Source organism: Carex rostrata, chromosome 12 (assembly GCF_964058835.1).
Source record: "Carex rostrata chromosome 12, lpCarRost1.2, whole genome shotgun sequence".
NCBI classification, from domain to species: domain Eukaryota; kingdom Viridiplantae; phylum Streptophyta; class Magnoliopsida; order Poales; family Cyperaceae; genus Carex; species Carex rostrata.
This window is the reverse complement of record NC_135929.1, coordinates 124,990-139,887: the sequence shown is the minus strand read 5'-3', so window position 1 is coordinate 139,887 and position 14,898 is coordinate 124,990. Positions and strand designations below refer to the sequence as shown.

The window sequence follows — 14,898 nt, the reverse complement described above, 5'->3', positions numbered from 1 at the left end:
TTTATTCTTTAATCTTTACCGTAGGAGCCGAGCCATCATCGCCCGCCGCCTTCGCTAAACGCGAGTGAGAGAGGAGGAGAGAGGAGACAGGAGACAGGAGACAGGAGAGGTTTGCACTTTGCAATGGTTAGAAAACCACCTAACCTAACTCTGCTCTTCGACTAATTGCAAATTTAGTGCTTCTTATTAATCAATGGATATCTGTGTAGGGGATAGATCTGAAAGCCGGAGGAAGGAGCAAGAAGACGAAGCGCACCGCGCCCAAGTCCGACGATGTCTACCTCAAGCTCCTTGTCAAGGTATTTTATGGTTTTTCATAGACACAGTTGCATTATATTACTCTTTTTTAATAACATTTGGTAATTACCATCACATTGAATTATAATGAGAAAATTGTATACAGTTGTATAGGTTTCTTGTGAGGAGAACACCGAGCAAGACCAATGCCATGATATTGAAGAGATTGTTTATGAGTAAGACTAACCGGCCTCCTCTTTCTCTTCGACGTCTCATCAACTTCATGTCTGGAAAGGTTTGATATTTATTATGTACGATATGTTTTTAATTACAACTTGTTCCAGGGTCTTAGTAGTCTTTTACTGTTTATCTACAAAACATTAGGGCCACTGAGTCCACATTGGTTTACTGTTAAAACAAGTAGATCTGGTGTAGGCAGATTTCACGTGAGGATTAACTCTAAACTATATAAAACAATTTATTTTTGTATTAGATTATTGGTTAACACATGCAGCAATGGGCTTAACTTATCCGTATTGAACACTTAGGGTAAATTGAGAATAATTTGGTCTTTGTTTAAGCTCTGTTTCACATTTTGGCAAATCATATATGACTATGAATGTTTAGGAAAAAATATTATTGTAAATGGCAACTGAGTTTAGTAAATCTGTTTGTGTAGGATAAGGAAGGAAAGATTGCAGTGATAGTTGGTACTGTAACAGATGATAAAAGAGTTTATGAAGTACCAGCCATGAAGGTTACTGCTCTGCGTTTCACTGAAACTGCTCGGGCCCGCATTGAAAAGGCTGGTGGTCAGTGCCTCACCTTTGACCAGCTCGCTCTACTCTCCCCTCTTGGCAATGACACGGTATAATGTCTTGTTTATGACATTCAGCTCTATTTCTTAAAAAGGCAATTAACAAGGATCTTTTAATATGTTAGACATTTTACATTCTACAAAAAGTTCAGTATTGTTTGATGCTCCTAACAAAGCACATTTGAATTAGTGTATGAAGTGCTAGTTCCATTTCTTGTGATTGACATATAGTTAATTTTTGTCCAATTTCTTCAGAAGCAATTTTTTGAAATATTCTAAGAATGGCTTGATTTTTTTAAAGATTTTTATAGGAAATACAAATTTGATCTAGCATCAGTGCATTTGTTCTTTTTCATTTATAAATTGTTCTTGGCATTAAGTACTAAGGCTGCCAGTGATGCTTTTTACATACCATGCTAATGCTGATTTCTGCTGAGAAAGAAATGTTTTCCTGAGGTAGCCTTGGTCTGCATCTTGCATCCCTTTGCACCTGCTTTTTTTATTGCTTATTTACTATTGTGTTTGAAAGTTGTCTCGTGACATTTTTTGTGATGATGATATTTGTATATACCCAGCTCATTATGAGACCTTCCCTTTGTGGGATATCATTGATATGTACCATTATTAAATATCTGAACAATATGTTATTTTTTTCTTTAAATTTTTGCTTTTGGTGACAAGAACTATCTCAAGCATGGAATCTCACATACTATGTTCATAGCTACTCAACTGCTATCTTGCATTTTTATTTGTTTCTCTGTTTTTATTTTGCAATGATGATATTTGTTTAATCCCAGCTCGATGAGACCTTCCCTTTGTGGGATATCACTGATATAAAGTAACGTTCAACAAATGTCTGAGCAAACTTTTTCCAATTTATTTGTAGGGTTATTTGGTTTACATTTTCAAGTTTTCAGAAGAGCACATAATTATTTGAAAGAACGGTGTTGCATGTTTATCTTGTGTTACTCTTTAATTATAAATAACTAACATCAACTTTAATCATTTTTTTTTAGTTGATTTTTGTTATTAATCATCTCAAATGTTGAATACAGGTTCTGCTTAGGGGCCCCAAGAATGCACGTGAGGCGGTGAAGCACTTTGGTCCTGCACCAGGTGTGCCTCACAGCCACACCAAACCCTATGTACGTGCGAAGGGACGCAAGTTTGAACGTGCTAGGGGCCGCAGGAATAGCCGTGGTTTCAGGGTTTGATTCGCCATTTCATCCTTTTGTTTTGGGATTTAGGTAATATTGTTGAATGAAAAGATTTTTTGTTATCTGTTCTGCCTGAATTTTGTGAAAATTTTGTTTGAGAAAAGAATTAGAATTAGCTCCCCTAGTCATGTATTTTTTTTTTTGTCCTCGTTTTCCAGGAAAACGAGTATACTTGTATAATCTTAGCATTCATTACATTAATTAAGGAGGCATTTTCATATTGTTATCCAGTAGTAGTGGTTTGTGGTTAATATAGACGAACTGTGCACAATTTTTAATTACAACTGCGTAGTGGGCTTCCTCGATTCTATGATTCTGATTACTCGTACAAACCACACTTCCTTCTTGGCTTTCTCTCTGTGGTGCCACTTTTATTTTATGTTAAGTTAGTGCAACCGTCTCTCTCGTGCTAGGATATTAACATTATATAATTTAAAAGGTGGTCTAAAGTACAGGGTGTTACGTGGAGAGAATTTAGAACTCTTTTATAATTGGTAAGCTTAAGGTGTGTTATCATTAAAATGTATCGACTTTGTGAAATTAATGACTAAAATGTTGATGAATTTGCCAGTGCAAATTATATAATTGACAATTGATTACAACTACTTAATTTAGGGCCAGGTTTGTAATATTGATAACTGGTTTTTCATATATTTTTCAAATCGTGTTATAATAATAGACAAAATACCGAGTACATCTAGTCATCTAGAATAGATTTGATAATAATATATAGACATATATGTTATCATATGTAACTTACATACCTTGCAAATAAACTTATAGAGGTAATACCTGGCTCCTACTCCTGCAGGATAAGGTTGATCTACTCCCCAGCAGAAGTTCAATTCAATTTCTGTTTTGCTTTCCTCTTTGAAGTAGAGCTGTGAAGTTTGGCTTTGGGTTTGTGGATTATCCTTCAGAATATATATAAAAGAATTACTTATTGTGGGGTTGAGCTGTATTTTGATATATGTTTAGATAAAAAATTAATATAATATGATCCTCTCAATAGGATCAAATTATACTTCAATATATATTAATTTCTTGTCTAATTAATACGATCAATGTACACTTCCAATCTAAAAAAAAACAAATTAAGCATACTTCCTATTCCTATATATCTCATATGATTTTCTTAATAGGAATATGAACCATGCTCATATTACGCCACGCCTATTAATAGACTTTCCATGTTAGTACCCCTAATTAACTAAATTGTATCTCCAGTTTCAAAAATTTGCCTCTTGGTTTTGCAGCGCTCTTTCTCTTCAAACATTTATTTTTCTCTTTCTCTAAAAAATTAAATGGCTAATCCTGCATTGTCCTTGCTTATGCTCTCAATCTCTGCAGTCTGCACTGTTTTTCCAGGGTACGCTTAGTAATTATATACTCCTACCTTATAGTATGTGGTAGCTAGTACGCACTTTTAACAGATTATTTGTACTGTATGATACTCATACTCTGCTTTTTCAGAAGCATAAGTATGCATATTTTAATATTATTATATGTTATAGGTTTTTCTTTTCTTTATCCTGTTAATTAATTTTGTTTTGGGGTGGCACTCTTCAATTTCATTATAGCACGTACAGTGCATGAAATAAATTTAATTTTTATTACATTCCACCCAATTACCTAGAGAATAATATCAATTTCATTCGTGTATAATTTTATATCAAATTAATCATGAGAAACTAAAAATCATTTTTTATTTGTAGAAAACAAAAAAAAAAAGAGTGCTGAGATGGAATGAAAAGCATGCAAAGGTGGCAGCTTTGTTGGGGAAAAAGTCTGGGCAAGTTTAGCGAAAGGAAGTGGGACCCACGAACTTTTAGAAGGATCCATCTCCATCCGTGTGTAAAGCGTGCCTTAGTCACGCGTGTGGGCCCCCAATTGTGGGCCCATGGGCCACGCCATGTAACGCCAAGGCCCAACTCCCCATTTCTTATAATAACCAACTTTTTTCTCTCAGACTGTGTCCCTCTTTCGGTGCTTCTCTTCTTCTCTTACTTTTTCTAGCATCCTTACTAGTTCTTGTCCGCTCATTTCTCTGTGTAAATCCGTGTAACGAATCATCTAAAATAGAAAAAGAAGATGCAAGTAGTTCCATAGTGACAACTTAATAATTTAAAAAAGGTTCGGCAGGGTAAAATTAATATTATAGGCATGATATATGTGATGCATATATATTATATCATGTTTATAAAAATAATAAAACTTGATGTGTGTTTTACTGTTTATAAAATGATTTGAATCTTTCAATGATATAAAATTGATGGTTGTTGTTATGTCACCTAAAGATACTTAAATTGTATAAAATTTGATCATGGAATTATTTATATGTCATAACATATTTCACTTATTAACATATAACATTTTTTTTCACTTATAAACATATAACATTAGCATTCATCTTATATGTATATGTATATGTATATACGTATATTATACATGTATTATATTATATATACATATACATATACATATACATATATTATACATATATTATACATATATACATAGGGCATGCGGCGGCAAATGCGGCAACATTTTAAAACACTGAATATATGTATATCAAATTTAAAACACTGAATATAAGTATATGTATATGTATATCAAATTTTAAAACACTGAATATATTGTACAAAAAGCTAAGTTATATATAATTATATGTAAATATATTATATATACATATATTATATTATACATATATGAACAAGAACTTGATGTTGTCCCCTCGAAATTTTCATTTTTAGTAACAGAAGAACATGAATAATTGAATATATTCTTATAATGTCATTAAAATTAAATTAATATGCTGTGAATAAAACACTTATTCCAAATTTCTTGTTTTTATATATACATATATTATATTATACATATATTAATTAAATTTATGCAATTTAAAGTAATTAATTTAAGCAACATTGTTTTAAAATAATTAGTAATTAATTTAACCTATTAAAATTAAAATGAACGTTTAGAAAATATATTATCAATTTAAAATGTAAACTAAAAATTTCGAGATATAAATAAATTATGAAACTATATAATTAGAATGAGAATTTGAAAATAAAATAAAATGACTCGTGTAAAGAAATAAATAAATACATTTGTACTTAGCCGAATAAACATACAAATTTTCGCAAGAATAATTTTTATATATAACTTACAAATTTTATTTATTTAGGAATTATAAAGACGTGACTTGATAATTTTATGTATATATATATATACTATTTGATATTGAACTATTTAGATTTTAAAAGTCGAATTATAAACAGGTAATAATATTTATACGACACTGTTAAAAGAAAACAAAAAAAAAAACCGGACCGGACCGCCCTACCCCTCAAGGGTACAACGGGCACGGGTATAGGACGGACAGGGCACGGTTTTTGAAAAAAAACCCAGGATGCCCGGCCCGAGATACCCGTTTACCTGTGATACCCATGCCCGACCTTTCCCCGTGTCCATGCCCGCCCTGCCCCTACCCGAAAGCAATACCCTAACACGAACCATATGCAGCATTGTTTTGATTCTATAACCCTTGCATCACATGAAGTCAAAACTACTCTATTAAACCATTTAACCCCCGAACTCGATTGATTTACTGAGGTGGTATAAAGATTTTAACAGAGTAGCTTTGGCTTCACGCAGCACACGAACCATACACAGCGCTGCTTTGATTCTATAGCCCTTGCACTAGATGAAGCTAAAATGCCTCTGTTAACAAATTTGACCCCCTAACTGAATTGATTTTTGGGCCTTAGGTGATACAGTGGGCTCTTTTTAGGCCTAGTACGTGTAGTCTATGTCTCTCTGCAACAAAATATACTGGGCTGGATTTGGGCCTAACATCTGTCATTTGATTGCTCCAAATTATTGCAAAGACAAACAATTGTACCAGAATCAAGTTTTTGATCTAGTCACCAAAATAATATCCTTCCAATATTTAACAAACAGAAAATTTCTGATTAATTAACTTCATATATATCAATCTCCAGAATCTAACTGCATATTGCCATTGAATAACAAGTCAATTCAGAGCATCCCCAAAGAAGCAATTTGAAATTTCTTAATTTGAGGAAACTTGTAAATAAATATCTTTTACTACTTGTAAATAAATAGATACAAAGTTACAGACATCTTTCACAACGTTTGCATGTACTCACAGCTCTGATTTGATTGTGTAGTGAACACTGTGCCAGTGTTCTCTGATTCCAGTGCAGTTTACGCAGGCATACTACCAGGGGTAAAATCGTCCAACCACTGAAACTAATTATTCAACTATCCAACAAAAGCTAAAAACTTAGACCACGCGTGTGTTCTGACGAGCGCTTAAATACTGACTTCTAACTAATAAATAATAATGAATATAAATAATAACAGTACACTAAAAGCATCGTACAAAAGAAGTGCTAATCAAAAACAAATTCATCAACAAAATCAAACTCATCTAGTCCATTTTCGGCATTTTCTTCAAACTCAGCAAATTTATTGAATGTTTTCTCCTCTGTTTCCGCTTCCTCTTTCTCAAAGGTTGTATCGTCCATCTATTTTCATTTAAAATAGCAAGCAACTGATTAGTTTTAAAAAGAATAAAGAGAATATCAGTTATTAGTTTTGAAATTTAAAATAACTGAGATTTAAAATGCTGATTCTAATTAGTTTTAAAAAGAATAAAGAGAATATCAGTTATTAGTTTTGAAATTTAAAATAACTGAGATTTAAAATGCTGATTCTAAGTAATCTGTTATTTTATTTTTCATCAACCGAGTAAACAAAATTCAAAAGAACCAGTCTTGGTACTGAACTGGCATCGTACCACAATGGTTGAGTCCAGTACCAGTATAGCAATAGAAAATAGTTATTAGTTTTGATTTGGCCGATACTTTGATTTGGTGAAAATTCAGTTAAAATCAGGGGAACTCTCTCTTATGGAATCGCGAGAAATTTCATATTTGTAATAACTTACATCGTACAAACTCCCTATTGCATCCAGATTAACTTTTGATGCAAGGCCCTGAAAATGAAAAAAGTGGTATAAAAATAGTAACTCTACTAAACATTTTAAAAGAAAAACTAAATCAAAAACATTTAAAAGAACAAATAAGAGAGATAATCTATCCAGATAAAGGTAAATAGTACCTTTTTCTTGAGCACATTACACGTCGCCTCGAAAGGAGTCTTGGCCGGACCTGTATCGTCTTCTTCAGGTTTCCTCTTTCTAACCTACAATTAGAAAAATAAAATTTATGCTTATACATCCTAAATTGAATATATTAAAATCACTGACTACTGGTGTATATAAATTACTGTCCCTTTAGTGTTCCTTTTGAGCTAGACGTACTTTCTCAATTTTTTTTTTTTGCATACAATAGGCACTACAAGACGAACAATGAATACCTTTCGAGGTTCTCTCTCCTCAGCCTCCTTTTTTGCAGCTTCCTTCAATGCCAGTTCCTATTAATTTAACATATTATAAATAGATACACCTCAACACCAACAACAAATAAGAAAGGCATTTAGTTGTAGTCAAATAATAACCTCAAGATATTCTTTGTTCATTTCTTCCCAAATTATTCTTTTGTAGTGTTTCTCCTCTTCGTCGTGTAGTAGGTACTCATTCACCTAAAGAGAGAGAGAGAGACCAAGCCACTTGACAATTTATAAGAGACATAAATTAGTTAGAGAGAGAGAGAGGATTTTAATTACCTCAGCATCGTCAATATCAGAAAGGGTCTCGGGTTCATCATTTGGTAACACATCAGATTCAAGGCCTTCAAATAAAATTAAAGTAAAATGAGATATTAATAATTTCCATTTTTTTAGGTACATGCCAAAAAACATCATTGTTGCAACCTTTTCCAATTTGACTATAATATATCTAGTGAACAAAAGAGACTATGGTACTATGAATAGCGCAGATTGGTCCATACTACGGATCAATATTTTTCATTTTGAAAGTCCAAATAGTTGATCTGAATGTTCAACATGATTTCCATATAAAATTGTACTTCCAGACTATTTTACATTTTCTAGAATTTTTTTTACTATTTTTACTATATAGGTAGAAAATCACTACTTTCTATCGATCTAAAAAAATAGAAAAAAGTTTCTAAAAATTGTTAAATTTGAATTACAAGCACATCTTCATATTGAGATCAAGTTGAACAGTTTTAGATCGATTGTTTGGACTTGAAAAGAGAGATATTAGTCTGTAGTTCGAACTACTATGCGCTATGCATAGTACCGTAGCCTAAAAAGCAGAAAAAGCAGAAAAAAAAACAGAAAAAAAATAAAATAATCCTAGCTAATGTAAGAATTCCAGATTACCATCTTTATCAGTAACTCCAGATGCTTGTGTTTCCTCTTGTTGCTCATCTGGAGAAAAGCCTGTTACTCCATCGGTGTTTTTCTCCTATAAAACAATATACAAAAAAATAAAAAATAAATTACGGAAGAGAACAAAAACCCAAAATTCCTGTACCAAGCAGAGACCAAGTACCATACCCATAAATCTGATGCTTAAACCCTAAATCAAAGGATGTTACGGGTTCGAAACTAGAGAGGCTGTCAAATTTGATTAGTATTGAGCAAACATTAAAAAACCTACTTACTTTTTACCTCTGTTGCTTTCTTAGTGAAAAAATAATTAACTAATTTGGTAATCCATCGTTTTGTTTTAAAACGAATGAGTGGGACCAACCCAAAAACTGACCCATTAACCAATGGATTAACCATGACACAAGGAGTCTTACTTGCACAGTGGGCCCGCTCTCTTCATCAAAGAGAGAAAAGTTTGAAGAGGATTCTTCAATCTGGGCCTCAGCTTTTTTACGTTTCATCTCAGCCCGTTGAAAGGCTGGCGGCTCTGCACCCCCATCTACCCCTCCCGATAGTTTCATGAACTGTTAGAAAATAATAAATTAGGGTTAAGTAGTTGTAATCATCAAACAAATTGGATGTATTTCATGTAATTATGCACATGGAAGAGTGTAATTTAACATGAGTGAGGCTATGGTACTATACATAGCGCAGATTGGTCCGTACTATGGATCAATATCTTCACTTTCAAAGTTCAAATAGTCCATCTGAACTGTTCAACACGATCTTTGTATGAAAATGTACTTCCACACTAAATTTTACATTTCTGAAGTACCTTTTCAAAACATTTCTTGCAAAGACCATGGGCGAAATGGACGATGTCATTTTGTTCCTTGTGTTTGCAAAGAAGACCACCATCTTTTGGTACTTGCATTGAAATCGATTGAGTCATCTCCTTCTCCAATTCATCTGCTCGATCTGTGAATTCTTCAATCTATAAACACAATATATAAAAAACAAAAATCTAGTTAAAATAAAAAAAAAATCAAAAGAGAGAGCGATAAAGAAGCATTATATAAAGGAGGCGGGTGAAGAGGAGGGGGTGTGTGTGTTACCGTTAAGCAACCAGACTCGGTGTTTTCGAACTCAATCAGCCGTTTTGTCAGTGTTGCTTCACATACATGCACCACATTAACCTGATTAAACAAAAACAAAATGTAGTATTAGAATGGGAATTTCCGAGTTACAAAACTATATTCTCAAATAAAATAATAGAATTTTTACAATTTCTGATTTTGAATAATCAAGTCCTTGTGAAAGAGCTGCAATGTACAAGGCAGCACCACATAATCCACTAGGCTTCCTCCCCGTCTGCATTGAACAACAAAATAAGCAAAGAGTAAATTGCATTGGTATCCTAGGATCAATTTTTATTTATGCCCTTAGTTTTAAACATTGGGCATGTTCGGCAGGAGAGGAAAAGAGTAGATCGAAATAGAGGTTCTATTCTAGCCGAACAATGAAGGAATTGAGTGGAATTATGGTAGTTGGAAAAGTGGAATTGAGTTTGAACATTTGCATTAGCCCCTGGTTTTTACAGTAGGTCCCTCTTCTATCTTCCTCAATGAGCCAATTCTCTATTCTGTGGGGATGGTGGAATAGAGGAATTGGCCCTTTTCAAGAAATATAATTGGCTCATTTAGCGATACTTTTTCACTTTTCCACTAGTCCACTTTTCCACCTTCAATTGAGCACGATCAGAATAGTACATAGAAGCCTATTCCAAATTCCAATTTTCCTCTATTCTTTCACTATTCTCTATCTGGCCGAACAGGCCAATTGGGAACCAAAACAAGTATCACAAAAAACCGACATTGTATCTAGTATATTGAGGTTAACCAAAAATTAAACCAATTTCAAAGAAAAATTCCTAAAATATAAATAATAAAAGAAAATACTAGCCTGCATCCAGTCACGCTTCATGCTAGCTATTATTCTTAGAGCCGTTGTCGATACTTCGTTATTCTTTTTACCCAATAAACCTAAAAGTTTTACGAAAAATATATATTAACATTTTAATTGAAATACATTTTTCTTTACATTTACCATTATTTCAAGCAAGGTACAAATCTAGTTCGAAATGTACTGTCCCATTCTGCCTTGGTTTAGATTCTCGTCACCATTTCAATTTTTTACCAAACAGTGTCTGTACTTTGTTCCCTCTCCCATAAAAAAAAAATAAAAACTTGAAACATCATAAACGGGTCAGGTCAAACAGGGTCATGACCCGACCTGACAGGTAGCAAGTCAGGTCAGGTTAGGTCAATGATTGCCATCACTACCTGGCTGGTATGATACTGGCACAACAAAAAATTATAACACTTACGTTCAGTAAACCTGTGAATAAATAGACTTGGATCTACAAGTTTTTGTATAATCGGATGCTCTGAAAGCTGTAGAACTTTGCACAGTTGCAAAAATACTGCACCTAGCACATATCTGAAACAACAAGAATAAAAAACTCAGATTACGAATAAAAAACTCAGATTTAATTGCAAAGAACTATAAATCTACTTTGTGCAGCAAAATAGAGACTAGAGAGAAGATTTTTCTTACACATTTACTTGCAGATAGTCAGAAAAATCTATTAGTAGGTACGCCTTCTTGTTTTTCCTACAAAAATAATAAAAATATACCAGCGTCTTGTAATTTTGAATTACTGGTAACTTTATATCGAGGAAATAATACTAGTATGTATCAGTTTGAATTAGTGGTTCAATAAAAGATTTGTTGTATTCTTTCTCTATCAAGAAAATCACTTGATAAAGGGGTTCTTTTCTGTTATTGATTTTCTCTGGTCTGATCCAACTGCTGCTTGCTGGTACGCGGCTCGCTTTTTTCTGGTATTTGTAAGTACCAGTTTGCTGGTTTTGCTGCTACGTGCGGGGCTTTTTCGCTTGTTGTTTGTTCTGGTACTGATCTGAGAAGAACAGCTTTTTATATATATATTTTTTGATTGGCTGTCTAGTGCAGCGATTGGTGGCCTTTGTGGCACTAGGTACTGATCTAAGAATAACAGTTTTCTGGTATTTGATTTTTTGGTTACTGGTTTGTTTGCTGGTACTGCAGTTTTGTATTTTAAAATAGTTAAAAAATTCTAAAAAATGTGAAATTTAGTCTGCAAGTACATTTTCATATAGAGATCGTTTTGAACAGTTCAGATCGACTATTTGAACTTTGAAAATGAAGATATTGATCCATAGTATGGACCAATCCGCGCTATATTAAATAAATCTAACAATGGTACCATAAGCCACAGGTACCAGTCTGAATAAGCCCAAGTAGCATTCTTTTGTTTGAGCAAGGTACCAATAAGGTCATTAATAAAAATTTATAAGCACTACATACCGACATGCGATGTAAAGACAAGCAGCGGCAACATGAGTGGTTCTTCGGCCCCTCGTAAAATTCTTGTCAACAGCTATCTTCACTTCATTAAACATGAAATTGAACATTATATGTTTACTACAGTATAAAATAATCAGTAAATCTGAAAATAGAATTCAAAACTTTGGAACAGACAGACTACTAAAGCTCAAACTCAACCCTAATTATAACAACAATGTTTATTAACTAGAGCACCAATTTTTGCAGATACACCCGAAAAATTATATTTCTTCAACAGCAAAAGTAGGCACTTGCACCAGAATGCTATTCAACATGCATCTAAATAAATTTCATTGCATAATGCGGTATGCTTATTTATCAACTTTTACCAGATTGTTTCACGCAAGAAAAAAGGAACAAAATGCAACAAGTTATATTATTTGGCATTTAATACCAATGTCAAACACGAGTTAACAAGAAGATATCTACTTGATAAAATTTATGAGCCTCGTCAATGATCGAATCTCCACCGGCCACATCTAAGCAATTAACTATGTATCTGATCTCATCTCTCCCTGAATAAAGCAAAAAGTCAAGTAATGAGAACTAATTATAAAACATTACTCATATTACAATATAATTATCAAATAGTTTAAGAATGTAATCACCCTTTGCCAATGTTCTTTCATGCGACGCTGAATACCCGCTCTCTATGCTCCTAAGGATCATACCACCCAAACGGCTCTGTATTTTGCAAAACAACCACTGTTAATATGACACAATATTGGGAAATCATGTGTCCTTTCCCATGATTAAAATACGATTATATCTTTCAAAAACTAAAAACCTAGTGAACCGGACGATCCAGTCCAGAACTTCTCAAACTTCCTGAAACCATTAAAACTACAATTTTACTCCAATTGCAGTAATTTTCCAAAATCACAATATGCCCATAAAACTACAAATTTACAAATCATTGGTAAAACATCTCAAATGGGCATTTTCAAAATAAAAACGGATGATATTTGGTGAAGCCTATTAAATTACATCTCTTTGCCTAAAAAAAATCATGATACCTGGCCAGAACTATCCTTGACAAAGGTTGGTTCGGTAGAATAGATTTCTTGATCGATAATTTTTCCGCACATGCCGCAACAGCTGAGCAACAAAACAAAAATAATGCAAAATCAATTGAACATAAATGAGCAATAAAAAACTAGTTGCGCCTAAATTAACCACAACCAAGCACTTTATCTTTATATTAAACCAATATTCCTCAATTAACCATAAGATGCTTCAATTCACACAATTCAAACCAGATCAATGCAAATAAATTACAAGGTATAATAAAAAGAGGAAAAAAAACAGCAAAAGATAGATCATGCTATGTGGCAAACATCAGTCCGACAAGTAAGATGATCCCTCTCAATTGGGTAAGACACCAAATTAAAATAATGCAAAATCAATTGAGCAATTTTGAGCAATAACAAACTAGTTGCAACTAAATTAACCACAACCAAGCACTTTATCTTTATCTTTTTATTTTTATTTTTTTTTATTAAAGAAGTGGGGATTCCCACCGATTTCCATTCAACATGAAAACCCTTACAATGTTTTTGAACATGGTACCACCTGTCTGGTACCACTAACACAATAACAAAATAAGGCATGAAGATGCTTCCAATTAAATTAACCATAAGATGCTTCCAATTCATGCAATTCAAAACAGATTGATGCAAATATGAATCTATGGAAAAAGAGAAAAGAGTAAAGAGATAACTGACATGTAGCCCTTGTCAGGATCCACAATCGACGGGCAATGATCACCACAGTGACTGCAGTACACCATCTCTTATCTTCTCCTTCCTACCTTCAATCTTCCCACAAAAAGTAAAGAAAATTGAAGTATTATTCATCTATTAGGATTTAGGCAAACAGAGAGAGAGGGGGGGGGGGGGGGGGGGGCATACTCACCGTTTCTGTTTCGCCGGAGAATGGAGGAGGCGAGAGAGTCGGCGGCGACGGCGATGGCTAGAGTAGGCTGCTAGAGGTGGCGAGAGAAGGAAAGGAAAGGAGAGAAGGGTTTTGAACAGCGCCGGTTATTGGAGAGGGGCACAGAGAAGCGGGAGTGCCGAGTGGGTATCCCTCTGAGATATCTCATATTTTGCTTGACCGATGTGTCCGGTGCCTAATTTATTCGGGGGTGATGTAGGGGGTCAGTATTATGTATGCTTTGAGAGTCGTGTACAACGTATTTAAACGGTTGGGATTTTCCATAAAGTCACGCAAAGTTTGAGATATCTCCGAGGATACGAATTCGCGCGAAGGAGAGGAGAGATCCCATCCCGCAGAGGGGGGAGAGGTGGAATTCGGATCCTCTATAGTAACTCAAAGTTTGAGGTTGGATTCGAAACGTCCGATCTAAATCTGCACAATATTAAAGGGTCTGTGAATTCTTCCACGATCCCTATTAACGGAGCAGAATCGATTTAATTATTCCGTTCCGTGAGTTACAATCAGCACTTGATCAAGCGCGGATCTCAAAACAGATCGAACGGTTTGAAAATTAGTAGTATGTTATATATGTTGAAATTCTAGCGTTGTATACCGACTAAATTTTACAACTTTTTTTTACTTAGAATTGAGTAACAAAATGCATGTTGCATAGATCCTAGTAAGAAAATAGATACAAAATTACTATTTTGTGTATAATTTTTAGATTAAGTGACATCTACTAATCTAAAAATTGAGTAAACAAATTATAAAAAATATAAAATTTGATTAATGCTAGTTCAAGAACTAGTAATTATTCAAATTTTCTCAAAACTTAATTTATTTATCTGAATATATATATTTGGATGTGGTGGCAGTCTGATACGCATTGGATCAAATTCAGTTCGATATATAATTGCA

General features: G+C 33.7%; 2 protein-coding genes and 2 non-coding genes across 7 annotated transcripts; 3 read left to right on the top strand and 1 right to left on the bottom strand.

The window, feature by feature from the left end:
- Positions 1-64: 64 nt before the first annotated feature.
- LOC144563348 (large ribosomal subunit protein eL18y-like) lies at positions 65-2,487 on the top strand. Its single transcript, XM_078312813.1, has 5 exons — positions 65-126; positions 210-299; positions 404-532; positions 917-1,105; positions 2,110-2,487. Exons 1-5 carry the CDS (start codon positions 124-126, stop codon positions 2,266-2,268), a joined length of 570 nt encoding a protein of 189 aa, XP_078168939.1. The 5' UTR covers positions 65-123; the 3' UTR covers positions 2,269-2,487.
- LOC144563750 (small nucleolar RNA snoR53Y) lies at positions 1,442-1,516 on the top strand. Its single transcript, XR_013514418.1, has one exon. It is a non-coding gene; the product is annotated as a small nucleolar RNA snoR53Y (small nucleolar RNA).
- Positions 1,820-1,921, top strand: LOC144563748 (small nucleolar RNA snoR69Y). The gene has a single exon (XR_013514416.1). It is a non-coding gene; the product is annotated as a small nucleolar RNA snoR69Y (small nucleolar RNA).
- Positions 2,488-6,524: 4,037 nt separating the features above from the next.
- Positions 6,525-14,135, bottom strand: LOC144563370 (transcription factor IIIB 60 kDa subunit-like). Of its 4 annotated transcripts, none has more exons than XM_078312833.1 (20): positions 13,960-14,135; positions 13,770-13,862; positions 13,062-13,143; positions 12,654-12,729; positions 12,475-12,560; positions 12,007-12,083; positions 11,215-11,271; positions 10,985-11,097; positions 10,561-10,640; positions 9,883-9,969; positions 9,714-9,794; positions 9,434-9,592; positions 9,033-9,182; positions 8,608-8,692; positions 7,987-8,051; positions 7,819-7,902; positions 7,678-7,734; positions 7,420-7,503; positions 7,247-7,294; positions 6,525-6,824 (listed from the first exon to the last, which is right to left on the bottom strand). In XM_078312833.1, the coding sequence occupies exons 2-20, from the start codon at positions 13,832-13,834 to the stop codon at positions 6,690-6,692; spliced, it is 1,671 nt and encodes a 556-aa protein (XP_078168959.1). In that variant the 5' UTR covers positions 13,835-13,862; positions 13,960-14,135; the 3' UTR covers positions 6,525-6,689. The 4 variants fall into 4 exon arrangements, with proteins under 4 accessions (XP_078168959.1, XP_078168960.1, XP_078168961.1 ...); XM_078312834.1 differs by having other exon boundaries at positions 13,770-13,855; XM_078312835.1 differs by having other exon boundaries at positions 8,608-8,689; positions 13,960-14,134.
- Between the last annotated feature and the right edge of the window lie 763 nt (positions 14,136-14,898).

Excerpts from the sequence above, each read along its gene's own strand:
- LOC144563348 (XM_078312813.1), top strand. Across the intron at positions 300-403 it reads ACCTCAAGCTCCTTGTCAAG|TTGTATAGGTTTCTTGTGAG; the intron begins GTATTTTATGGT and ends AATTGTATACAG. Across the intron at positions 1,106-2,109 it reads CCCCTCTTGGCAATGACACG|GTTCTGCTTAGGGGCCCCAA; the intron begins GTATAATGTCTT and ends TGTTGAATACAG.
- LOC144563370 (XM_078312833.1), bottom strand. The coding sequence starts at position 13,834 with ATGGTGTACTGCAGTCACTGTGGTGATCATTGCCCGTCGATTGTGGAT. Across the intron at positions 9,795-9,882 it reads ATTATTCAAAATCAGAAATT|GTTAATGTGGTGCATGTATG; the intron begins GTAAAAATTCTA and ends TTGTTTAATCAG. Across the intron at positions 9,183-9,433 it reads GCAAGAAATGTTTTGAAAAG|TTCATGAAACTATCGGGAGG; the intron begins GTACTTCAGAAA and ends ATTTTCTAACAG.